The sequence below is a fragment of the Clupea harengus genome, chromosome 1 (assembly GCF_900700415.2).
Source record: "Clupea harengus chromosome 1, Ch_v2.0.2, whole genome shotgun sequence".
Taxonomy (NCBI): Eukaryota; Metazoa; Chordata; class Actinopteri; order Clupeiformes; family Clupeidae; genus Clupea; species Clupea harengus.
Genome location: NC_045152.1, coordinates 7,372,633 through 7,399,493, shown reverse-complemented (window position 1 = coordinate 7,399,493; position 26,861 = coordinate 7,372,633). Strand labels below are relative to the sequence as shown.

Here is a 26,861-nt window from a genome sequence, read left to right as displayed (position 1 = left end):
CTAGTATGCACATATACAATGAAAGACACATAAATATGGCATTTTGGTATCGTTGTAGCATAGACATTGTGGAGTAGACTACATAGGAGACACTGGACTATTGGTCTTTGACAATTATTTACACTAAAGAGGTGCTTCCAACATGTGTTTGATTGGAGGTAGACACAGTTCTTGTTTAACATGTACAAACATTTACAGTTTCAGGTGAACTGAGAGTCAGATTGATGGGTTGATTGAGAAGGAGATGCGATTGTCCTCCAGGGGTTCTGGCCTGGCTTGTGACAGAATCAGCCACCCAGACCACGGTTGGTCCATTTCAGAGCCACAGGCTACCTGAACATTTTACAACATTTACATTTATTCATTTTAAGAACACCTTTACCCAAAGCAACTTACATTAAAGAGATGATCTAGTTTTTATCTGCCAGTGTGTTACCAGGTAAATGATAACCTATGATACAGGGGCTGCTACCACCTTACACCTTGTCCGGTTAATAATAAATTATTAAACAAGGATGATGTTCTCTCTCAGGGTAGGAGGTCTCCTCGGCTTCACACGTTTTCCTGTCCGGGATGAATAGTCCCAAGTGTGCTGGTGTGACTCGGGGGCGTACGCGTGGGGGGCCGCGTCACAGGAGGGTGATCTCGCTCGGCGGCAGCGTCAGGCGCTTCTCCCGCACAGAGAGCAGGTTTTCCACATGCATGGCAATGACTCGGCACAGCTCCAGGCTCTGAAGGGGGACAGAGGCATGACCGTTAGTCACCCTCAGGGGTGTGGAATCGCAGCCCGGAACATGGAGATGGACATATAGGCCAGTCAAGGGAGGCAGTCTACCGTCTGTGAGGTCAGTAAGTCTGACACAGTTTGAATGTATGTGTCATTGTGTGAGTGCGTGAGTGAGAGAGTGAGTATTTGTTTGCACTGTGTATGTGTGTGTGTGTGTGTGTGTGTGTGTGTGTGTGTGTGTGTGTGTGTGTGTGCGTGTATGTGTGTGTGTGCGCACGTACGTGTGTGTGTGTGAGTTTCCACCATGTGACTAAGCATGTGTTTGGGCGAGGCCTGTGTCTTTGCGTACGTGTGGGTGAAACAAACGAGTATGTTTCAGACGGGAAGTACGCATCATGATTATGTGTGTGTGTGCACACGTGTGTGTCCATTTCAAGGTGTGTGTCTGCAAGCATCTTCCTGTGGAATGTGTGTGTGTGTGTGGGTGTGTGTGTGTGAGTGTGAGTGTGAGTGTGTGTGTGAATGTGTGTGTGTGTGAGTGTGTGTGTGTGTGTGTGTGTGTGTGTGTGTGTCTGCGTCTCTCCCCTGCCCTCACCTGGTCCAGCTGCAGCTGAGTGATCCTCTGAGACATCAGGTCCCCCAGTTTAATTTCCACGTACGGGTAACTGGATCCAGCTGTGGGGCGCTGCGTTCGAGTGGACTGCACCTCCTTCAGGGAGAACTTCACCAGGATCTCCTGTGCAGAAACAGGCCCAAACATTCAGTCCAGCTCTTTACCTCTCAGACTATTCCTGATGTCTGGAGAAAACCATTGGACCTTATCTTAATGCGCATCATGGTCACAGGAAACTATTATGTGAATATATAACCTTACTATGTAGTAATTCAGGGAACAGACACATTGCGGTGGGTTTCAGTATCTGGATTTGGGTTGTGATTTATCACAGTGGCTTTTCTATGGACAGATTACATTAGATGTAATCATAGAAAACACTCAGCTGTGGGTGTGAATGTGTTATCATGATCCAGGAACAGTGTCTGCCTAAGCAATGACAAGTAGTTTGGTCACACACCCACACCCACACCCACACCCACACACACACACACACACACACACACACACACACACACACACAGAGTGGATTTGAGTTTGACCCACATGAGTGTCCTTGTTGATGAAGTTGAGACCATTTTCATTGACAGCCAGGATGCAGGGAGTGTCTATAACGCTGTTGCTGCTACTCTGGATGTAGAAGAACGAGGAACCGAACATCGGGAATGCACTCACCAGTCCTGGAGAGACACACACACACACAGCCGTGCACGCACACACACACACACGCATACACACACAATCACTGGGGAGCTCAGAGATTCTGACTTGGCAGAGATGTCATCGTAAAATATACATAAGATGCTAAAGTTATAGCATAATTTCCTTGATTAAACAATATAAAAATAATCATAAAAAAAAAAAAATGAAAACCAAGACTCATAAAAAAAAATTCTAGGACAATTTACAGCATTCTTAACATGCCTCTCCAAGCCACTACAGTCTTTAAATGTTCCTTTGAAGCTGACCTCTACACCCCCCCCCCCCCCCCCCAAACACACAAACACACACCCCCTCCGGTTATGCCTTCACTACTTCACATTTACACAAAATCATATTACTTGCTCAGACATGAGTCTGCGACTCAATAAATAAATGTTTCTGGTGCTGTTTAAAGTAAACAAGACTGGAGAAGAAATGAGAATGTTTCTGTGTTGTTCTGCGTGTTTGTGTTTACCGAGGAACTGTGCCCTGGCCTGGTGTGAGCTCAGGGGCTGGACCTGCTGCATGTGCTGGGTGATGATGTTGAGCCACTGCTGCGGCCTCTGCTCCGTGTACAGCTGCACGGGGATGTAGTCCTGTACCTCATGGCTGACACGGAGAAGAACAGACCAGACGTGACTCACTCACACAGTGACTGACTGACTGACTGACACATTGCAGTTAGAGCTGGCAAATATAGATAGGGTAGGTATGAACTTCATCATCACATTGTGTGAGTGTGTGTGTGTGTGTGTGTGTGTGTGTGTGTGTGTGTGTGTGTGTGTGTGGGAGGGGGGGGGGGGTGCGTTGGGGGTTTCATGGTATCTATTAAAAGCTAAAGGTCCTGCTGAGGAAAATAATTTCCTCTAAAAAGGTTCATCTGGGGGGGGGGGGGGGCACTGTGGCGCAAGCAGTAGCCCCAACCATATACGGGCTTGAACGCCCATGGGGACACGGGTTCGAATCCGGCCCGCTGTCATTTCCCGATCCCACTCCCCACCTCTTCTCTCCATCTCATTTCCTGTCCAAACCTTCACAGGCATAAAGCCCAAAAACAAATCTTGAAAAAAAAAAAGGTTCATCTGGAATGAGAGGGTAGGTATGAACTTCTTCATCACATTGTGTGTGTGGTTGGGGGTGGGGGGGATGAAAGTGAGTCTTCCTAGATTAGACCTGTGATGAAGCCGAGAGCCAAAAACTCGAAAAGACTCTTCAAAGACCCTTTCCTACGAGGCTTCAAAGACCATCTCAGGTGTTCTTCTGTGGATATACTGTATACAAGACAACCTTCAAGGTACAAGCCAGGCTGTATGTGCTTCTTTTCCTCCCTAAATGTGTAGCTCATGTGCAGTTTGCCAACAGCACTGGTGTGCCATGTCGAGTAAACAAAGACCCGGGCCATGTTTAAGCCGTAGGTGTGAAGTATTGGGTGTTGCTGGCGTACACAGTGGGGAGGTAGGCCGACTCCTTGGCTCGATGTTGAAGCGCTGCCAGTTTAGCCACTTGCTGAAGCTGCTGATCGCTGAGTTTCCCTTGCGGCACCACATTGAGCAGGCCTTTCAAGTAGTCCGGGGATATCTGCACAGATTAAAACAGACCACATGGGCATGCGCACGTGTATCTCCAAATCACTGGTTTCATGCATCAATGGCCTTAATGGGGGCTCTCGAGATGGCTACCTGATTATAATGCACGGAAACGCTTAGCTCGTTGTCAAATTTGAGGAGCTGGGTCCAGATCACCCTCCTGAACCAGAGGCTGTAGGTGCTGTCGATGGGCTCGGCCTCTGTGGTGATGTCCAGGATGTACTCCCGTTTGTTCAAAGGGCGAACGTTTTGACCTGCATCAAACGTGTGAAAATGACTCATCTGCCAGAGTAATAAGATGTTAGTTTTAAAAGCTTTGAGACCAGACCAGCATCACACCTCTGTTAACGACCACAAATATGGCATATTCATCCATGGCCGTAAGTTTGTTCAGACCCATCTCATAGCACAGCTCCTCAATGGCATCCTGGGCAACCTGAGCGAGAAAAGAACACGTATGATAAAGGTCAGTTAAATCCAGAGAGAGTAGTTCCTCTCTCTCTCTGTCTCTCTGTCTCTCTCTCTGGATTTTATAAAGGATACTTACTGAGCATGTCTTTATTTTATAAAGGATACTGACTGAGCATGTCTTTATTTTATAAAGGATACTGACTGAGTATGTCTTTATTTTATAAAGGATACTTACTGAGCAGGTCTTTATTTTATGAAGGATACTGACTGAGCATGTCTTTATTTTATAAAGAATACTTACTGAGCATGTCTTTATTTTATAAAGGATACTTTCTGAGCAGGTCTTTATTTTATAAAGGATACTTACTGAGCAGGTCTTTATTTTATAAAGGATACTTACTGAGCATGTCTTTATCTGATAAAGGATACTGACTGAGCAGGTCTTTATTTTATAAAGGATACTTACTGAGCATGTCTTTATTTTTAGGTGTCGCTCGATTCCGCCAGGTAATAGAAACAGCTGCCTCTTGGAGCTCCTGCCAGCCTTTGAAAACAAATGAAGCAAGGAGACAACAGATGGATGTGAACTATCCATATACGTCTTCACAGTAATGTGTTTCCAGGTCAAAGATATACTGACCAACATGGCCTTCAGCTCCATGCTGTTTGGGGACTCAATGCGGCCCCCATACTGGAAAGTCTTCCTGAGATTCTGCTCACACGCTTTAGCAATCCCTAATATCCGCAAAAAGACAAAAGCATTGTTTTCAAAACAACTTTATATCCATACAAGTGTAACTGCAACATAAAACTAGAACGTAGAAGTTTCACAAGTGCAAAAATAATACATGAGAGCTCTAAATTAGCCAGGACAGGTCTGAAGATATGCAACTGACGTGAACTTCCCCTTACCTTGGAAGTGTATGCCCTGATTTGCGTGCACGTCCACCAGGTACTTGAGCAGGTAGGGCTTGAGCACTTCAGAGCAGCGGTAGTAAGCGCTGAGGATGTACAGGAGCCTCCAGCCTCTCTGGCAGCTGTCGCTGTGTCAGCGGCGGCCGGCGGCGGAAAAACAAACAAGACAAAAACCACCCAGATCAGCTAAAAGGCGAGTGCACTCGGCCGTCCTGCACTTCGCTGCACATGTGTAGTGGCAGCAAGGGTCAATCCTGCTGCCGGGTGAGACCCTGCAACTGAATTATTCAAGTCTCCCCCTGCCTCGGATTAGTGAAACGTGCCCGATTTAAAGGCGCAATATGCCGTTTCTTTTCGTTGTCAGAAAACAAAACTGCTTTTGTGTTTACAACAATGTTTTAATTAGAGGGTGTGGTAAGCATACAGCATTTCCCAGTGCATTCCTGGGGCATTCCATGCAAATGGTTTGCCTTTTTCAAATCCTTCATAGCATTGCAAATGCCCTGGAAAATCTCCAGAGAGAGAAATAAAAACCACCTGAAACCAAGCTTGAAGGTACATAGCATATGACTGAGGAATGTACAGGAACATTGGGGAACGTTCTGTTCGTTCTGTTTTATGGAATTACAGCAGGTTTTTCGTTGCTGACAACAAAACCTCCATATTCTTTGAAGATATTATAATTGTTCGAGTTGTTCAAACAGTCTAGAGAGAGCATGAGGCCCTGATCTGGCCCTCATCTGTCCCAGTGACAGTATCTGCCTGGGAGGTACAGAGGAAGAAAGGAAGATCAAAGTCGACAAGGGGATAAGGGAGGGGAAACCCGCTATGCTGTTGAACTGCAATTGAACGGAACAGAATAGCACTGCCAGAAGAAGAGCCGTACGTTTTGGAGCTGGTGTTTCCCGTGATCTGCTTCAGGACTTGGCAGTAAGCTTCGTCCTTCATTGGTCCGAACTCTCCACTCAGCTGCAAGGGAGATTTGCAATATCAATGAATCGACTTCACACTGAACACAAGCACACAAGTCGTGTCTTCAGCACTGAGCAGACTATTTAAAGGGATTCTTTCTACTCTACTGACATATTTACTTCAAGTAGTCTGGAGATACGTCGTACCTTAAGAATGGTACTAATGACCTCCTGTTCCGATTGGCCCTTCATTGGATAGTCTCCCATAAACTTCATAATGGCTGAAAGCAAATATAGGGGTGTTTGAGGACATCGACATGTGTGTTCCACAAAGAGCTGTGCCATATTTCTAAAAGTATTTGTTAAAAATAGCATTTCATTATTTTTTGAGTGTTGGGACAGACTAATGGAAAGTTAATGCTGCTTTTTTGCAGTTTACAAGAGCTGAGTTATTACTATTTACAAGTGTTTCTTTATTCTGTGAATTGCTGCCACATTCAAATAAAACATTTCAACTGGCTCCGCGAAAGAAAATAAAAAAGGCCTTCAGCTTACCCAGGAAAATGTCAGCCGCCATTTTATTCATATTTTCATCTGTGAAATCGATTAAAGATTCCTGGATGGGGGACTGTGGAGAACACAATAAACAGATGACATGAACTATGCCTATGAAAGAATGCCACCTTGAAGTGTGAAATATGTGACTAGTATAACATGATAGAGAACAAACTGTATGCATTATATAAGATGTTTTGAAATCAGACAGATATATACAACAGTGCAAATACTGTATCATTACACATGTTACATATGTTATATTATATATAATTATATTAATTATCTCATGTTATGTTAGTGTATAATTTGTAGCACCTTGGAAAATTTCACCATCTCAACTGGTTCCCTCGGCTCCTTCCCCTTTTTTGTTCTGGTTTTGTAGGAGTCGCTATAAACACACAGATGGATGTTCACAGTGGTCTTTCATTATGAATTCATCAACCAAATTCAATGCAGCCTCTTAGAGACTGACTGGACTGACCTGTTACTTCTCTGGGCCTCTCTGAAGTACTTCTTAGCAAACTCCACCATGTTGTATTTGATGTCATACAGAAACCTCTCATCAACCTCCATGCTGCTGTAGCCAGGGTAGGCCTCGGTGTGCTCGTTGGCTGGCGCAGCCACCTAATGGTGAAAAAAGGCACTGCACTTGGAATCAAGTTTCACGAGAACACCAGCCAGTTCTGCCTACAGTGGGTTTTCCAGTATGGTGAAAGGTCTAAATGAGCTACGAGGTGCATAGTTTTGTGTGTGGTCATACACACGTGTGTGTGTGTGTGTGTGTGTGTGTGTGTGTGTGTATGTGTGTGTGTGTGTGTGTGTGTGCTTCATTAACTGATGACCTGTTACCTCTATGGAGCGGTCCAACTCGTGGGCGGCGACTGAGGAGGCTACGGCTACAGCCACAGCCGCCGACGCTGCCACTCGGCCCTGCTTGTTCTTGGGCTCCTCTTTCTTGTCTACCGGGAGGTTGATGAAGTCAGGCGCTGCTACTGGCTGCACATACTCCGCAGGGAAGACTCCGGCCCGACCATGGACCGCGCCAAACTTCCAACCTTCACATGCCACAGAAATGAAGAATGGGGAGACGATGCAGGTCAGAGTCTTTGAGTCATGGGGAAAATATATGGCAATCAGGCCACAACTCCTCAGCCTGTAATAACGTATTGGAGCGATGAAGCCTTCTTTGGTGGTTAGAGTTTCAACAGTATAAAATAATCACTGCGATGCACACACACACACACAAACACACAACATGCACGCATGCACATGCACACACACACACGCGCGTTCACGCACGCACGCACGCACGCACACAAACACACACACACACACACACACACAAATGCACACACTCACACATGCAGGTACACACTAAGGAAATGCACACATGCACACATGCATGTGCACACACACTGACACACACACACAAAAACTAGTCCCCACACACACACACACACACACAAACTAGTCCCCACACACAAAATCAAAGTCATCACATGGAAGTTCAGGATGGAGAGACTGCAAAAGCACACCATGCATGTGGAGCACACCGACCCACCAAAGTCAGTGGTGTCTCTCTTTAACTCCTCCAGGAGCATCACCTTCTTTTTCACTATGCACCCATAGCACTGGCCTGTGGAACAGCCACTACACATTAGACCTAACAAGCAACAGACACACACGCACACACGCACGCACACGCACACACACACACACACACGCATACACACACAACGACAACCACGCTCACACACACAACCACGCACACGCACGCACACACACACACACACACACACAACCACACACACACACACACACACACACACACACACACACACACACACACACACATATCACCTGCTACAACTGAACTCCCTCGCTTTAGCGAAGACAGAATTACCAAGGTCATGGATTCAATTGCCAGGGTGGACGAATGCAGTGACTGAGCTGTAATGAATGTCTTTGCTGCACTACACAGTCTCACATATGGCTAGCGCAGCATACACTGTGAATGTAAATCACTCTCTGTGGGGATTCTGTATTTACGTTTGGATGTAAAGAGCCTACACAGTGTGTTTCAGAGGGCCAAGTGATGAACGGCTCAAAACCGCACGGCAAACTCCGCCAACAGCGAGCGAATCACACAACTGGGGGACATTTTTACCAAAGATGATCTCACCTTCCTCCAGACCCTCCATAGTCTGCAGCCGGATGATGTCCCCCTTGTGGAAACTCAGTAGTGTTCTGTCATCCGTAATGTAATTCCGTACTGCAACTACATACTGTGAATCCTAGCAAGAAGAAAACGCCAATTATGTGATATTTTATTTCCCCCCTTGCTTCCTTTAAGCAATTTAAAGCCAATAAAGCCCAAACAAAAACACCAATAACATCCAACCTTCTTCAGTTCTGTGATGAAGTGGTCAATCATGGTTTTGACCTGTGGGGCTTTGGAGGAGAAGAGGATGAGTTTCTCGTTGGACAGGTTGAACTCCAGCATGTTCTTAGATGGGATGGTGACAAACATAATATCGGTGTAACTGTCAAGATAATAACAAACACAAGGCAAAAAAAGAGGTCAAAAAGAGGTCATAACTGCTTTCTGAGATGTTGTTTCTTGGGGACTCAATAGCACCTGTAGGGACGCAGGACTCTGAAGTAGTCGGGAACTGCAGCACTGCTTCTGACCATCTTCAGGAGTCTAATGCCTTTGTGTGACACAGAGAGAACCTGAACTCCAGTGCCCACACTGCCCTGAAAACAAACATGGATACACACAGGTACACATACACACACACACACACACACACACACACACACACACACACACACACACACACACACACACACACACACACACACACACACACACACACACACAGGTACACATACACACACATACGCAGAGACACACATTCACAGACAGAAACACACACATACTTACAATTAAGGAAATTACAATGTTCAGTTATTTTGACAGACTGCACCAAGGAAACACATTAGTGAGAAAGGCTTTATGCTCACAGAAGCTGGGAACAGCCTTGAGAAGTAAATCTCCCATGAGTCTCTGGCTGCTGTCACAACCTTTTTCTTCACATTATCATCCGGGGCAGTCGAGGCTACAGTAATGCTGTTCTCATCTATAAACAAACATGTAACGAGCAAACCAAAATCAGCTACTAAATTATTCAAGAAATTGACAGATGACATTTTGACACTTTAATTCGACACATGACGAAAAAGTATTTGCTGCCTTCTAGTAGTTACCAAACAGGGATTTCATATTCTGTCTCTCTTCTATAGTGATCCGAATGCAAGCCTCGGAAAATGTGTCATGGACAATCTGAATGAAAAAAAAAAAAAAAAGAAGAAATACAATTGCAGGAGGAATTGGCAACATAGAGTAGCAGTGAATAATGCAACGATTAAATGTGCACTGTAAGTTTATCATTAATTCAATTATGCATGATGCAGTAATAATGTGGTTCATGCAAAGCACCATAAGTACATATACCTGTTTGAATAGGAGATCCAGAACCAAGGGGTGGTTAAAGCTGTCTTTGGGGTAGAAAACCTGGGGGGATTAAACATTCTATCAGCCAGAGGAAAAAGACAAGTGTTTTTAAAAATGAACAAAACAAAGCTGTGCACTTATGATTCATAGAGCCTGGAGTTTTGACAGGGCTCAATATTAAGCTAAATGTTTGCCATCATTAACAGCCTTTATTCTGAGTTGTGAGTGTGTGTGTGTGTGAGTGTGAGTGTGAGTGTGAGTGTGAGTGTGTGTGTGTGTGTGTGTGTGTATGTGTGTGTGTGTGTGTGTGTGTGTGTGTGTGTGTGTGTGTGTGTGTGTGTGTGTGCTACAACAGTGATTAAACCAATTAGTCTTTGGCGTAAATGCGCCCTGTCACGACGACTGTAGTATAGTGTCGCCCTTCTACTCTGCTACTGAGCCAAACAACACTGTTACATTAGTCTCTCTGCTGCATGGCACGCTACCCCTTCAGAACATATTCTGAAGGGTGTTAGTCTATGAGCAAAATGACATATTTTATTAAATTATAATTTGATATGCAGGGGCTGGTATGGAGAGACGTCCGTCATGCCTTACGTTTATAAACAAGTAGGCCAATATCACACACACATACAGTACATGTTGAGACTAGATAACAAGTGTTAGGTCACACACACATGTTGTGAGTCCTGGTTTGTGTTAGGCAGGACAGTTTTGACTAATATTAGATGCAAATTGCAGTGCAGTGGGTTTTCGATGATGCTCTGATATCACTGAGAAATGTATTTTATTTTATTCATGAATATCACGAAAATACAGTGAAAATGTGAAATTGCAGAGGGCAACCGGGCAACCGTTAATGTCGAGCCCTGTTTCATGAGAGTGACAGAATAGATATGCTTTTTGCCTTTTCCGTTGGTGAAATACACCTAATGTTTTATATCAGTAATATCAATATCAGGACTCACAGTGTATAGTCTCTGCCCCCACTAACCTCCTTCCTGAGGTAGATCTTCCAGGGCACGTTGGTGTAGGTGTAGTGGTCTTCGCTGCTCTTTTTGTGCAGCTGGGTCTTGATGGTCTCCGTCTCAACCGGCAGCTCTCTGGACACTGTAGCATAACATAACCAAGTATTTGTCTGTCAACCAATTTAAGAGCCTTTTAGATGCTAAGGATGTGCCTCAATGCTGTTGTTTTAAATGATTCTCTGATTATTTTTTTTTTACTTTATGTTATTTGTTTTTTATACTTAATTTCTGAGTTGTTTAATGTGTTTTGTTTATTTATTTTGTCTGTTTTGTTTTGTTATGGTTTGTTTATTTATTGTTCTTCTGTATTATGTAGCCTCAATCAGGGCATTGCTGCAAAAGAGCCCTGTGCTCAGTCAATTCTCCCTGAATAAACAATGATGATGATGATGATGATGATGATGATGATGATGATAAATCTGCCAATCACAACCACGGCAGCACACCAACAGGCCACACGCCCGCAGTTCAGGCCTGTCAATTACACCGGGGGGGTCAGATTCTACTGGACGAACCTGGGTCTGGGGGTGGGTGCCTGTGGCTGACTGCAGGCACTGGTGGCTGAGACCTCTTCACAGTCTTTGGTATTCTGCTGTCTTCATATCTAGAGTCGTGTGCTGCTGTAGCAGATGAGGACGAAGGGCCATAGGTCTTCTTCCTCTGTTGGGAGAGATGGAATGGGGGGGGGGTTATTGGGTTAGTGAAAGTATCAAAGTATGACAGAAATCTATTTGATTAGGGAGGGGGGGGGGGCTCATCTATAAAGCTGTGCTCAACCTGTTGGGGTGGAGCACTCATCTGGTCTTTCAGGATCAGCATGGCTTCATCGTGAGGGTCTGGCTTCCTCACGAATGTTTTCACCTCCTTTCTGTCGAGGAAAAAAAAATGGAACACATATCCAACCAATAAATAACTAACGCAAGTTCTGAAGCCCTCCACATCTGACGCCCACATCGGGGACATTTTGGACTCACTCACCTGGGCATCTCCACGGGTTTCAGGACACTGCTGGGCTGGTACTGTTTGATGATGTCCTTGATGTTGTGACTGGGTTCCCAGTGCTCGGTGTTGGAGATCGTGGCCCGAACCACGTGATCTGGGGGTGAAGGCCGCATCGGGCCTAAAAAGGGAGCACAAACCATGACTGGACGGTCCATTTACATCCACAATATGCATTTACATTGATTTAGTTAAAGGAATATGCCTTTGGATTACATCCCTTGAGGCAGTGCATCAGTTACATTTAACATATGAAGGCCTGACACAATGCATGGTGTCTGTGATAATGGTCAAAATAAGGACTAGTCTCATAAATTGAGTCTGATAAAATATACTAAAATATCAGTTTACAGCTCCGATTGAATGAACACTTGCAACCCAAATTCTATGTATCAGTAACTAGGAAAGGTTCAAGATCTTTGGAAAGAGTAGAGGTTCATGACAGTACGCACTCATGACAAGCCGACAAAAGCGAAGGCATTTATTTAAGAGAATATCAAAGACCAAAACACACAACACAAATTATCCGATTAAGCGAACCTTAAAAACTGTATAGGAGAGGGTGTGAAATATGCAATAGTGTGTGTTGCATGTGTGGTTAGGCGATGAGGGCATATGTGTGTATGACATTGCACTGCCTTTGAGTGTATGTATGTGTGTGCTTAGGCTTACGCAAATGAGTTTCATGTTTTAGAAGTTCAAACTTATTCACCATGGCAGCATTCACTTAGTTAGCAAACATAGCACATTCATAGACAATGCCATTGACAGACAATGAAAACATAATTTTTTCATTTTGTAAAATATTCATCCCACTTAATATTCAGTAAAGAATGCTCTATTTGGCACAATTACAGCTCTGCGAACCTGCCGAAAATGTATTGCCTACTGATCCACGCACCTCAGATTTTAGACTAATAAGTCCAATTCGACTCCCTTCAACTCCACAGATCAATGCCTTTTGATCCTGCCTTTTGACCCAGTTAACGTTTTTCTTTTTGTCTGCCAGTTTCAGGTGCGGCTTTTCCTTTGAAACTCAACCTCTTGGACCAGCATCAGGGACTCGTCTTTTCACTGTTGAAGATGACACTAGTATTTTGCATGTGCTATTCAAGGAGGCAGCAGCCAACTCGGGACCTGAAGAGCATCTGTTCTTTAAACTGTAAAGTATTATGTATTTATATTCTTGAGCATTTGTGCATCTGGGCCTTCCACTTCTTTTGCGGTCCTGGTTCGATCCAGAGTTTATCAGGACATAACCACTAGGACATTAAAGTTGCTGAAAATGGAGCTTTGCAATTTTATATTTATAATTTTACATGATCTCTCACCGTAAAGTCCATTTGCAAAATAGTACTAGTACATGTCGAGATTAATTTGTGCAGTGAAGCCAACAACTTCATTCCAATGAAATAGCACAAGTACTAGGCTACAGGCAACAAATCTAATGGCATTTAACTAACATTGCAATATGACTGTTCGTTGTTAAGCTAGTCTGCTTCGGCATGCCCAGTTATAAATCCTGGAAAAAGGCGTTTGTTCTTTATTTGTTGTGCTGCGCAGTTGCTCAGCCAGCGTAGGGAGTGTTTGTCTCCGTTTTTCACGACTATATCACTGTTTTTGTTGGCCTCCGTCCGTTGTAGCAAATTGTGGAGGAGTCCAGGTCGCTCATTTATTATGTCAATAATGGCGGTTCGTGGTATTGGCGCCAACTAAATATTTTTCATTTTCGATTAGAGGCGCCTGCCTTAGCAAGTATAGAACACCCATAATTTTGACAGATTAAGTTATATAATGCTGATAGTGATACAATATCCCTCCCTAGAATAGATTAGTTTAGTCGGTTATGTGACCACATTTCTTGTGGCTGGATTTCTTTTCAATGTGTACAAAAGCCACACAAAGTGAAGTTCATGCCATTTGCATAGGTTTCTTTACATGGGGCCAATCAGACCTCAATTCAGACCTCAACATCATATTTTCAAACACAATGTTGTGAGTATTTGATTTCACTCCTTCAACAAAAGGAGCACGCAAGCTGTTGTTCTCCCAGTCACACAAATTGAGGATCATGACCAGGCAATTATTATAGGCCCACTATATCCGCCTCAGCTGGGGCCTGTTGTGGCAGACAAAAAACAATAAATCAAGCGCAAGACATCACATGGCAGACTCACTTGCGCTGCTTCGTTGTGCAGATCTCTCCTTGTTAGCGAGCGGCACTGGAGTTGGCTTGTATAGAATTCCGGCCTCTGGCTTAGTCTGCAAGGATAAAATCAGCAGCTATGCATTTAATAAGAACATTCCACTTTCTGAGAACTTGGTGAGGGCCATGGCAGAGGATAACCTACTTCAATCAGTCTACTTTATGAAATACAGGAGGGGGGGGGGGGGGGGGCACGTTAAGCGGAATGAGATTTGGTGATTGTTTCCATGCATGGCAAGACAAGAATGTTGCCTTTCATCCAGGTCTTCATCTGAAAACGCTCTCCTCTTTTATTTTCTGTGGGTCATTTAAGTACAAGTGGTTTACTGTCTTCTGTAGATAGCATAGAGTGTATAGACTACACAGTTTAATCAAATGTTTACTTTGCGGTTTGCTTAGGGTTGACAGATGCAGACAGACCAAAATGTGGGAAGTTTGTGTGGGACATGAAACTGACGCTGAGAGGTAACCCAAAACTAGATATAATGACTATCTGTCTGGACAGGAAACATCTGTATTCTGCCTTTTGGCTTGTAAACCCCTATACTTTATCCTCTACTCAATTCCCAAAAAAACACATCCATGTGTTCTTATTTCTGACAGTTGAAAACCAAATGACCAATGAAGATGCGGGACATTTTCTCAATATGTGGGATGCGGGACAAAGAGTGAAAATACTGTGCAGTACAACGCAGAGTGGGACACCTGGTCACCCTAGTGTGTGTGTGTAATTGACACAACAAACACACACCTGCACTCTAAGTATACTATACTCATGAAATGGCACATACAAAAGCAACCCCAGCATTTCCACCTGGGCACAGGTGAACTGAATGACTCACTGGGCTGGTTGAGCTGGTGTGTGCTGAGTGGCCCAGGTATGCAGGTGTGTGTTGCGGGGCTGCAGTGGGGGCCGAGGTGGGGGGACCCATCGAGCCGTACATCTGCTGGTGCATGGCCATGGCCTGCATAGTCATCTGCTGGGCCTGCCGTACACACAGTTAACCAGGGTTGCAGTGGTTATATTTCCAACTATTATAGTAGTCGGTATATTGATGTGTGTATGCCTTTTGGATACAATCCATTCATTTATTTAGGCTACTATTTTAGTACTATTTTGTAAAGACATCTTCACTTTAATAACATAAATTGTATAATCTGGGGGTGATACTCACCAAGATGATTGCTTGTTGGTTGATAATAGCTTGCTGCTGCTGTGACACAACTGAATGGTCTACCCCTTTGAGGAAAAAGATACAAATGCAATGCTGTGGACAACTCAAGGAAAAAAGATGACTGATGTCCATTCAAGACCAACACCCTCAGCACCATAGCAGACCATCCCCAAGCAAAGATGAAATTGTCTGGCAGCTCGTCCATACCTGGCACATTAGGTATCGCTGGCACATTATGCATAGCTGGCATAGCGGGTAAAGCTGGCATAGAGGGCATAGCTGGCATAGCGGGGGCAGCTGGCACAGAAGGCATAGCAGGGGTGGGCATAGAGTGCACTGCTGGCATGGGTATGGGTGGCATCATTCCTCCCATGATGGGCAGAACGGGTACCGCTGAGAAAAGCAAGCGCAGCACAATAAGGCGGTGTACTGTTTCACATGTCCACTCAATGCCACACAGGGAAGCTAGGCAAAGCTGGGCTCACTGGCTTTTGTTCTTGGGCTGAGATGTAGAATTGGTTAGTGCACATAGGTTGTGGCTGACAATTTACTTACGAGTATTTTAAATTAAGACAAGGCGTCAGAAAGGACAAACTGCAGGAAAGCTGTATGAATTTCTACGTGCATGTCAAGCAGCCATGTCAGAGGAAATGCTATCTATCTGAAAACACTGTATTATGTAGGAGGGGTTACTTCCTTTGAGAAAGTGCAGATATATATGAACTATGACATGAAATTAATAGATTTTCATATTGCAAAATTAAGTGAAAATCAACTCTAAATTTGGTAGCAAGTATAGGTTAATCAACCCAAAAGATCATCAAGAAGTTGCAGAATTAAACTCGCAAACCCAGACAGAGGTCACCATTCTGTCTGAAAATAACCCATACTTGAATTGATTGTGTTTTGAACACTCCCATTGATACTAAGGGCTTTCTGCATAATTCATGCGCTTGTAAGTGGAGAACCACTGGAGAACCGGAGCGGGAGAGGCAGAGGGCAAATGCAGCAGCAGTAAACACACATATACACACACACACACACACACACACACACACACACACACACACACACACACTCACACACACACACTCACACACAGACAGACACAGACACAGACACAGACACAGACACAGACACACAGACAAAGACACAGACACAGACACACACACACACACACACACACACACACACACACACACACACACACACACACACACAAACACAGACACAGACACAGACACACACACACAAACTCACCTCCGGGTTGTAGTCGTGGAGGATAGGACCTGCCCGTCGGGGGTTTCTCCCCTTCGCCCTCCTCCACCCCAAGTCCACCTGCTCCCATCATTCTGCTGGACATACTGGCGGTCTTCTCCAGGTCCTTAAGCACAGGTGAAGCAGTGGAGAGTGAGCCTGCACCGCCCAGCATTGCCCCCCTCAGGGCTCTGCCCTGGAGCAACTCTATCTGTCCCCCAGGGAGTACCTTATACCCTCTAAAGAGGCGCAGATCTAGTTTAAGCCAGCCACAGCTGAATGACCACAAACAGCTCGGTGTTCACTTTCTAAATGGACAGATTTGTTCCATCAACTGAAGATTGCCCCAGCTTTCCTGATTTAAATGATTAAAACACTGGAATTTAGCATGCGTAGATGGCTACTCCTTAGCAACCACTGGGGTAAAGGTTTAAGAGAAGCTTGATGCAGCAGGAAATACGGTAATCTAGTAACCTAATCACCCCCCATTGACTGGGATATGTGACTGTTCCAGAACACTTGATACATTCCGACACTCAAACAAACAGGAGTGTTTTATTCTGGCCGTAAAGTAGCTCTGAAACTGATCGCTTACTTTACCGACTTCTTAGGAATCAATAACTAAATCATAATCATTTGTAGCTGTTCATTATCATTTTCAGCTGTTCATTATCAGGTTCTCAAAAGCCATAGTCATTACTCAGTGGAGGGTGACTAGTGTTCTAGGGGTCACTCGCTCCCTGAGGCAGGGTTCACTGCACTAACATGGCGTAACTGTGGATATTATGGACGATGTGACCCAGGCCTACACAAAGACAACGTCTGTATGGAATTGTGGTGGTTATAAACTATCAATGGTGGTATATAAAGCTATCAAACACAGAACTGGGTGGTGTGCTCAGTTTAACAGACCTCTCAGGCAGGTCGAGAGTAAACCGATAGGGGAGAGGAGAGCGAGAGACGAGCCTGCTTACCCCACTTCCATCAGAAAGCACCGGATCAAACAGGCTGTCCAGGTAGCGGTCCATTCCTCTCTGGGTGGGAGGCTCACTGAACGTGTCCGACTCTACTATAAAAACAGGAAAGGCATTCAGCCAGTCTATGAAAATCCACATTTAGTGTGTGTGTGTGTGTGTGTGTGTGTGTGTGTGTGTGTGTGTGCACTTATATGTGTGTGTGTGTGCACTTATATGTGTGTGTGTGTGTGTGTGTGTGTGTGTGTGTGTGTGTGTGTGTGTGTGTGTGTGTGTGTGTGTGTGTGTGTGTGTGTGCTTAAATGTGTGTTTGTAGACTGGCATTGAGACTGGCTAACACATAATGGCGGCTGATTTTATGAAACAACTGGCCATGTGTGTGTGTGTGTGTGTGTGTGTGTGTGCTTAAATGTGTGTTTGTAGACTGGCATTGAGACTGGCTAACACATAATGGCGGCTGATTTTATGAAACAACTGGCCATGATTCAAACCACTTCCCTGCTGGATGAAGGCCATTTGATTTCTACAGTGACTAGCTCTCTAGGAACACTGACCGTGACTGTAGTATCCGTCTGAGTCTGGGATGCTGGGCATTGCATAGTGAGTCATGGCAAGAGGACTCTCCTCGTCTGAGTCAAACCCACTTCCAAACAGGGCACTGTAAGGATGAACAGACACGGCTATAGAGCGGGCCATTGTATTGCCAAGATTTCACAGCACAGTATACGCAAATCATTGCATTTCATATACTTGATTTATATGTACATTTCATCAATTTCTGTTAACTCTGTTCAAAACAAATATTTCATGCGTACATCTATGTGAGGATTAATCCGTTAAGACTGCTGTTTTTAAAATGTGCAAATGAGGAAAGCGAGAAGCACATAAACAGCAAAGGTTCCTCATTAAAGACAGAGAAGGGTGGAGGAGGGTCAGACACACAGTGGACTAAGCCCAGAAATGGACGAGCATGTGCTTGTGCTTGTGCTTGTGCTTGTGCATGTGCTTGTGCTTGTGCTTGTGCATGTGCTTGTGCTTGTGCTTGTGCTTGTGCTTGTGCTTGTGCTTGTGCTTGTGCTTGTGCTTGTGCATGTGCTTGTGCTTGTGCTTGTGCTTGTGCTTGTGCATGTGCATGTGAATGTGCATGTGCTTGTGCTTGTGCTTGTGCATGTGCTTGTGCTTGTGCATGTGCTTGTGCTTGTGCATGTGCTGCAGACACTGACAGGCTGGCGTTGGGCCGGGTCCGGGCGGGGCTGTCTGCAGAGATGATGAAATAGGACTTTTGCTTGGGGAAGTCCCTGATCAGCTCCAGGTCGGCAATCAGGTCCATCACGTAATCGTGACCGGCTAGCTCAGCCCACTGACCATGCTCCTTCGTGAAGACAGAACTGCCCTTCCAACCCTCCAGAATACCCCTATGAGAGGAGGGGGGTAATAACGAGACAGCATTTAGTCTTATTGAGCTTTGAGTTTTGAGGGTACAGATCCAGACATATTGACACTGAGTTAGTGTCACACACAGTTCATTCATTCACAAGGTAGAGTATATATAACACAAAAATAACCTGACCAATAAAGTTAAACGTATATGGGGCTCTACGCGAGTGTCAATGACAGAGAAGTATGCAAGTTATATTAGAGCCTTAAATTCTTCGATAAAATGGCACCATATTCTGATGTTGGAGAGCTAAAGCAGACGAGGGTGGGTGCTTCAGTTAACGTTAAGCTTGGACTCTAGCGAGCTCATTTCCTCTGTGCAGTAACTCTGTTACAGTGGTATTGAGGAGACCAGTCTAATTTCCTCTGTGCAGTAACTCTGTTACAGTGGTATTGAGGAGACCAGTCTAATTTCCTCTGTGCAGTAACTCTGTTACAGTGGTATTGAGGAGACCAGTCTAATTTCCTCTGTGCAGTAACTCTGTTACAGTGGTATCGAGGAGACCAGTCCAATTTCCTCTGTGCAGTAACTCTGTTACAGTGGTATCGAGGAGACCAGTCTAATTTCCTCTGTGCAGTAACTCTGTTACAGTGGTATCAAGGAGACCAGTCTAATTTCCTCTGTGCAGTAACTCTGATACAGTGGTATCGAGGAAACCAGTCTAATTTCCTCTGTGCAGTAACTCTGTTACAGTGGTATTGAGGAGGCCAGTCCTTTAGAGCTGTGCCACACTGAACCTCCATCCCAAACCCTAAAAAAATATTCAAATGAAAATCAACCCATGTTTGTTATGGGGAAATGTCTGAATACAAAAAAGGTCAAGCCTTCACCACACCACAAACGTTTCACTGGAATGATACAGATTGGTTTCATGTGGTCTGTGGGAAGATTCTGCATGACATGCAACTGACCATATCGTAACAATGAATACTATGGATTTCCCAGGAACAGATATGAGGAAGGCAAGGCTTGTGTGGTGTGGAACAGATATGATGAAGGCAAGGCTTGTGTGGAGTGGTTAGGATGAACTTTCACTTCCTATTTCTTATTTCCATTTATTCTCAAGCGCAATCCACATGTAAGTTAGTTTCACAAGTTCCTACTCCCACACAGGTAGTCCACAAAGACAGCAAGCCATTTGTTTGTGTGGTCAGTCTAATGTAGACGATTCAGTAAGACTTCAGTATCTAAATTATATAAATTATGTAACTATCATTTTACGAACATCCTCGGTTCACATTACAGAGGAAAAGTGAGCCTCATATTTGTTTCTTTACAGCAGCAGTTGTAGAATTGTTTAAAAATATTCAGTTCTTACAATAAAGTGCCAGATGTAATGCTGATGGAGTAAACTGACTAAAGTATCAGTGGTTTATAAACTGTAGGCCACTTTAGATAACTGCAGGCCACTAAAGATTTTGATGAAATCTCAGCCCTAGATGTAGGACTCGTACATCAAGCGCTTGGGATTGTGAGGGTGGTTTCAAGACACTGAACTCTAAGCTCTAAGGACTTAAAGTGAAGGACTTTGGGAAAAAAACCTTGGTGTCTTCATTGACTGCGATTTCAATTTTAACAACTAAGTGAAAGCAATAACTAAATCAGCTTTTTACCATCTCAAAAACGTAGCCAAACTTAGAGGCCTTATGTAATAACATGATTTAGAAAAAACTCATTCATGCCTTTATTTCCAGGAGGGTTGACTACTGCATAGGTCTTTTCACAGGCCTTCCTCAAAAGACCATCAAACAGCTTCAGCTTGTAGAAAATGCAGCTGCTAGAGCTCTTACGAAAATCAAAAGAATTGACCACATTACTCCAATACTTAAGTCCTTCCACCACGGGCTTCCAGTAAGAATTTACTTTGTTGCTTGTTTATAAGTCACTAAATGGGACAGGAACCAATTACCTCTCAGACATGTTTCAGCAGAACACACCTGCTAGACCACAGATCACTGGAAAGAGATCTGTTGGTAATACCTACTTTTTGTTAACTGAACAAATGCACTCTCATTTTCATTTATTAACTGTCTCATTTTTATTTATTTACTTTTTTGAATCTTTTATTTTTCTATGTTCTTTAATCTGCTCATTTGTAAAGCACTTTGAATTACCAATGTGTATGAATTGTCCTATATGAATAAACTTTCCTTGCCTAAGTTTCTGACCCTCAGTACACACTCCAACACTAAGCAACAAAGTAATATTTTTCATACTCATATTTTTCATAGTTTCCAAAAAAAATTCACAAAAAAGCTTCACATAATCTGTCATTAGCATGTGCCGAGAAGAACCCCTTGATAACATAAACTTATGCCAGACAGAACCTTCCAAGAGACAGTACGTACCTGTGCTGAAGAATGTCCCCTGCCAGGTCCTCTCCACTTGTCCAAGAATGGACAGGACACAGGAAGGATGTCCCTGAGAGGCGAGATTTTGACAAGCGTGGTGAGGGAGAGGGTGTGAGGTGGAAAGAAAACTCTAAGTGCACCAAGTGGTTTACCCACTCAGATCATGTGTCTGGCAGCTCTGCCTCAGCAACACTCATCTCTCAAGGGCCCTCTGGTTTGAGACGCTGCCAAAGAGCTCTGAGGGAAACTAGAGCAGTGGCTCATCAGGTGTGTGTGTGTGTGTGTGTGTGTGTGTGTGTGTGTGTGTGTGTGTGTGTGTGTGTGTGTGTGTGTGTGTGTGTGTGCGTGTGAAAGAAATCGATTCTGTTTGTGTTATATAAGCATCACTGGCTCCCTCCCTTCACATCAAAGTAATAGTCCTGCAGTGCGTGAGACAAACTGAACCGCTATATTCAACGGTTTACTGAACAAAGCTTTACTTTTGGGACCTTCATTTTTTCAGTTATGGGACACTGCATTCCCCAATACTGCAAGATCAATGACTGTTCCCATGGAAGACATTGCATGGCCAGTAAAACAGAGGAGAGAATACATTTACAATATTCATCCATGAAATTATTTTGAGGCATTCTTGGACACACAATGACAATAAAGCTCACCATCAAAGCAGTGCACCTGCAACACCATGTTGGCTTTTTTTCTATTGGCCGTCCACTCCAACAAGGACAGAGGATAGGTCCGTGCAGTCTCTGGACCGTAAATAGACTTCTGCATGGCTTGTATGAGCCTATGCTGGCAAATAGCGTTATAGCCCTCCATTGCATAGTCTGAGACAAACCTGAGAAAGAGAAATAAGAAAGCAAGGAATAGCCTAGTTATACTCACTGCAGGTGCATAAATGTGCGCATTCAGAAATGTCCTGAATAAATCACATTCCCTGGTTAGAATGATTCGAAATGCTGCGATACATTTCTGATTCATAAAGACGAGCGAGTATTAAAGGGACAGCTGCGCAGGCAGTTCCAGAAAACGGATTGCAGCGTTTGTAGTTGACTGAGCTTGGGTGTAAAAAGAATTAGGAAACAGCCTAGTGAAAGAAGTTGTTTTTTTATTTAGGAAGACACCCCTGTTCTTTAAAACATGAAGGCTAGGCCTCATTAGCTCAAGCAAGAATGAATCTGAAGCAGTTCTGTGAATGGAGTAATTCAGAGCCTCGACTCACTTGAGGAGATACTTCTCCACTTTCACAGAGGGGGCAAACGCACTCAGGCAGGCGAGCAGCAACAGCCAGCCTCTCTCCGCATTGTCAGGATTAGTGTTCCTCCACACCTGGTTGGCAATTTGACACAAGATTTCATCCCGCAGGCTGGGATGCGTCAGCCCTTTCTGAATGATGTAGTTCCCGAAGAGGTTCTCCTGGGCGCCATTCAGATGCGGGTCACCCATGAACCGTAAAACCTTTTCAGGAGGAAAAGTGTGAGAGAGAGAGAGAGTTGAAAGGGGTAACAGGAAACGCCTTTCATTTCATTTCATTCAACTGTCAAGCATTACAGGAAGTTGATAGCAACAGACACTAGTTTCAGTTTTTCTCAGTCACTTTGGTGCATTTCTCACATCAGAATTAAAATGCTCAAAAACTGTTTGTTCAACCTCCACATCATCTAGTCATTTGTGCACATCATAACTGCAATTTCTCATTCTTTTGAACATTTTGCAAACCCTTTTGTACTTTAAATTACAATACATTACATATACTGTACATCAGCATTTATGTCAGTGTTTCCTTACCATGATGAAAATATTAAGAGCCTCGTGCTTTAGGTCCTCATCCACATGCGTCAGTGGCATGTCCAAAAGTGTTGTCAACATTCCAAACTTGGGTGCCTACAAAGTTTCATTAGTTTGACTGATTACATGCATCAGGGTGGGAGATGAACTTCACATGAACCATAATTTTCAACTATGGTGTTAGATTGTGCTTCAGGGTTTAAATCTGAATGATAAACCTGTGCTATCAAATGCAAGCCACGTTCTAGTTATGAACCTTGCAGTAGTTTTCCAGACAGAGGTGAGCTAAGGACAAAAAGACAGTAGTTTTTTTTTTTAAACTCTACTCTGACTCATCACTGTCCACTGTAACCAAACTCATCTTGAAATAAAGCTGAATGTATTTAGTCATGGAGCGATTATTGATGTTGAGACATCACTGTCCACTGTAGCCAAACTCACCTTGAAATAAAGCTGTATGCATTTAGTCATGGAGTAATTATTGATGTCGAGGGGCAGAGTGAGCTGGGACTCCACTTGAACTGTTGGGGCCTGGACCAGAGCAAGGCAGTCCGAGTGCAGCTCCCTTCCTCCTGAACAACAAGGTTACGAACAAGGTTATGAACATGTTATGAGCACATTATGAACATCTTATGAGGTCTTTCTGGCAATATCTGACACTTGCATCAAACAGGCATGATGAGGTTATATAAGATGCAGATTTAGGAAGAGATCAAAAGCCTGTCATTCTTAAGTTCTGAAAAAACAAAACAACTGAGTTTACGATATTGATATTTTCATACAAGGATTCTATTAATAAGCAATTAATACATTATATTCATTTCATATTGGGATTCTATTCATAAGGACCTGCAGCTGAATTGAGGAGCCCTCCCAGTTCTGCTGGAATGGGTAGATGTGTGACATTGACAACCTCTCGCCTCGATAGTTCCTACACACATTGAACAGAGGTATCAGTGTGGACAGTAAGCAGGAACATGAAAGGACTTGTCTGAAAAGTAAGACAGAAACTAAGACAGTTATTTCATTTTTACCTTCTCCCTTCTGATCCTTTCCTCCTCCTCCTTCCGTTTTGCCGCCAGTTTGAGCTAAATGTAGACAGTCAGAACAAAGATATTCATAAAGTGTTTATAACAAACTGTAGTTTTATTATGAACTCTACATAGAACTATGCTTTCTTAATATAATAAGTATAAGTAAAATGACTGTACCTTGATGAACCTCTTACGATTGACATACATGTGGATAATTGACCGAAACTTGATCAGGCTAATCCTCATCTTCACATATTGTTTTCTACATAAAATACAAAAAAAAGCAAAGATAAATAGTAGGAATATCATTCTGCATTATTGATCACTGCACAGGATGTGCTATAGCCTCCTGGGAACCAAGTAAAACATTGTCATCTAATTTCTCTTTTTGTGATTTCCTTACTAGTTAGGGTTAAAAAAATGTCAACTACAGAGGACACAAGTCTATGGGTTGGTTCTCAGGAGGTTACAATACAGCCACCCATAGCCAACCAGGAATGACAACAAAAACACTTTTATGGCGTTGGTCAGAATCAAACTGAAAACTCATATATACTTTGTAATGGCCCTGCACGATCATGCTATGAAGCCTAAACGAGACTGGAAGGCAGGTAGATGTACCACTCCTCAACTTACCTTGCAAGGAATCCCCTGCAGTGGGCCTGCAGCTTGATGATCTTCATGCGGAAAGCCTTGAAGCGCTTGCGCACAAAGTACATGCGTGTGTAGCGCTGCAGCGTGAGAGCAGCAACATGCCGTACCCGATCCCGCTTACTCTCCAAGAGCTGGTACACCTCCTCCTTCAGGAAAAGCTTCCAGTTACATGTGGGATTAAACAAAACACAGGGTACAAACATAAGCATTTGCATTCAAACTCGCAGAAGATGTAAACAGACCTGTGAAGCCTTGTAGAGAACCCCTGTATTGAAACGTGGAACCTTTTCCGCAAGATTTCTGAACCAATTCAGGTTTTTGAACCAGTTCATAGAATTCTGTGGAAAGGCCAGTTATGATGAACAACAAATATATATATATATATATATATAAAAAAGAATATTCTGAGAAACAGATGTGAGTTCAAGAGAGATGTCTGACAGGCTTGGCACAATCTGACAGTCTGACAGTCTGCTGTTGTGCCAAATTCTACAGAACAACAACACTGACAGCCATATTTATGCAGATGAAGCACAGATATATCTGTGGCTCTCACCAGATGCTTGCAGCCCAATAGACTCACTGTAGTGTTTAGAGCAAATAGATTACTGGATGAGCCTACATTTTCTACAATTAATTAAAAATCAGAGATTATTGTGTTTGTCAAGAAAGAGAAGAGAATTGGGTTAGATTTTTGGGCTCTAAAAACCGAAGTCTGAAAATGTGGCATCTAATAGACTCAGATATCACCTCATCAACAAAACAGCCTTCTATGGTCTTAAAAATATAGCCAGAATCAGAGGTTTTGGTGTCCCAAAATGACCAAAAGAAGTGCATCTATGCTTTTATCTCCAGTAGGATGGATTACTGTAATGGTCTCTTATCTGGACTTCCTAAAAAAAGACCATTAAACAGCTGCAGCTCATTCAGAATCCTGCTGCTGGAGTTTTATCCAGGACCAAGAGAACAGAGCACATTACTCCAGTTCTAAAATCTTACAGAGTAGATTTGAAAGTGCTGCTATTAGTCTATAAAATCACTGAATGGTTTAGGCCCAGAATACATATCTGATATAAAGAAATAAAAACTGAGTAGGGCTCTTAGATCCATGGACTCAGGTCAGCTAGTAGAGCCCAGAGTCCAAACTAAACATGGTGAAGCAGCAATTAGCTGCTAGAAAATCTTAGACGTGCCTAAAATGTAGCAATTCTCTAGGCTCTATTTTCAGGATGAGCTCTATTTGTGCCTTTCTTTGAAAATGGCTCTATCAGGCTCCATTGCAGATTCTATTAAGGATTCTATTCTGGCTTTTGCTCAGATACAGATAGCCATGCAGCCTGGCTACTTCCACTATGTTTTTACAATTTTTTATGTACTTTGTATTTTTCCCGTAACTAAGATTTTATTGTTTTTCACTCCTTAGTATTATGCCTTTTGCTTTTACTTACGTAAAGCACATTGAATTGCCATTGAATTGTGTATGAAATATGCTATGTAAATAAACTTGCCTTGCCTATATTCTGCACAGAGGTCAAAGGGTCATCTCTCACCTTAGTGACTCCTACTTGGAAGGCCCCTGGTCTGACGGGACACAGCTTCATGAGCATGATGACACAGTTGTCACCAATTGCAGGGGGAGGCTGCTTCATCCCCAGAAGAGATTTGTACCTGTAAGTGCAGTGTCCTCACTTTAGATGTGTTTACTGGAAATGAGTATTCCGACAATTGTGGTGCCAACAGTAAAACAAATTAAAAGGTGTTCAAGGATTAAGGTTCGCCTGGTTTCATAACCATATTTGTGCGTCAGTCTGAGCTGGATAAGCCCTCTTATCCCGCACCTGAAAAGGAAGACATCAAAAGGCACTCTAATCGGGTAGCCCTCCTTCCTGATGCGGATGGTCTCCAGGATCCCAGAGTAACGCAGCTGTGCGCTCACCAGCTCCCCGTCAAACACACCAGGCTCCTGTAGAGGAGTGCACACACATTTACACATCACTGCACTGGAAAGACCAAAAGG

At 43.6% G+C, this 26,861-nt stretch overlaps 1 protein-coding gene across 1 annotated transcript in view; it reads right to left on the bottom strand.

Annotated features, from left to right (window-relative positions):
* Window positions 1–593: 593 nt before the first annotated feature.
* Window positions 594–26,861, bottom strand: part of myo15aa (myosin XVAa) — a 38,237-nt gene continuing 11,969 nt past the window's right edge. The window contains exons 20-63 of the mRNA XM_031566078.2: window positions 26,683–26,807; window positions 26,395–26,512; window positions 24,827–25,002; window positions 24,368–24,452; window positions 24,191–24,244; window positions 24,006–24,087; window positions 23,598–23,728; window positions 23,157–23,252; window positions 22,591–22,826; window positions 22,028–22,206; window positions 21,366–21,438; window positions 18,803–18,994; window positions 18,134–18,237; window positions 17,580–17,674; window positions 16,609–16,732; window positions 15,349–15,413; window positions 15,016–15,159; window positions 14,145–14,229; window positions 11,947–12,088; window positions 11,746–11,836; window positions 11,484–11,628; window positions 10,935–11,050; window positions 9,941–10,000; window positions 9,694–9,769; window positions 9,451–9,566; window positions 9,062–9,180; window positions 8,825–8,966; window positions 8,606–8,717; window positions 7,273–7,478; window positions 6,905–7,047; window positions 6,739–6,811; window positions 6,421–6,493; window positions 6,073–6,146; window positions 5,841–5,923; window positions 4,952–5,082; window positions 4,680–4,774; window positions 4,506–4,583; window positions 3,968–4,064; window positions 3,722–3,882; window positions 3,487–3,620; window positions 2,518–2,651; window positions 1,887–2,020; window positions 1,323–1,463; window positions 594–731 (exon numbers count right to left, since the gene is read on the bottom strand). Coding sequence (XP_031421938.1) covers window positions 630–731; window positions 1,323–1,463; window positions 1,887–2,020; window positions 2,518–2,651; window positions 3,487–3,620; window positions 3,722–3,882; window positions 3,968–4,064; window positions 4,506–4,583; window positions 4,680–4,774; window positions 4,952–5,082; window positions 5,841–5,923; window positions 6,073–6,146; window positions 6,421–6,493; window positions 6,739–6,811; window positions 6,905–7,047; window positions 7,273–7,478; window positions 8,606–8,717; window positions 8,825–8,966; window positions 9,062–9,180; window positions 9,451–9,566; window positions 9,694–9,769; window positions 9,941–10,000; window positions 10,935–11,050; window positions 11,484–11,628; window positions 11,746–11,836; window positions 11,947–12,088; window positions 14,145–14,229; window positions 15,016–15,159; window positions 15,349–15,413; window positions 16,609–16,732; window positions 17,580–17,674; window positions 18,134–18,237; window positions 18,803–18,994; window positions 21,366–21,438; window positions 22,028–22,206; window positions 22,591–22,826; window positions 23,157–23,252; window positions 23,598–23,728; window positions 24,006–24,087; window positions 24,191–24,244; window positions 24,368–24,452; window positions 24,827–25,002; window positions 26,395–26,512; window positions 26,683–26,807 — 5,142 coding nt within the window. The 3' untranslated portion in view covers window positions 594–629. The remainder of the gene's footprint in view (window positions 732–1,322; window positions 1,464–1,886; window positions 2,021–2,517; window positions 2,652–3,486; window positions 3,621–3,721; window positions 3,883–3,967; window positions 4,065–4,505; window positions 4,584–4,679; window positions 4,775–4,951; window positions 5,083–5,840; window positions 5,924–6,072; window positions 6,147–6,420; window positions 6,494–6,738; window positions 6,812–6,904; window positions 7,048–7,272; window positions 7,479–8,605; window positions 8,718–8,824; window positions 8,967–9,061; window positions 9,181–9,450; window positions 9,567–9,693; window positions 9,770–9,940; window positions 10,001–10,934; window positions 11,051–11,483; window positions 11,629–11,745; window positions 11,837–11,946; window positions 12,089–14,144; window positions 14,230–15,015; window positions 15,160–15,348; window positions 15,414–16,608; window positions 16,733–17,579; window positions 17,675–18,133; window positions 18,238–18,802; window positions 18,995–21,365; window positions 21,439–22,027; window positions 22,207–22,590; window positions 22,827–23,156; window positions 23,253–23,597; window positions 23,729–24,005; window positions 24,088–24,190; window positions 24,245–24,367; window positions 24,453–24,826; window positions 25,003–26,394; window positions 26,513–26,682; window positions 26,808–26,861) is intronic.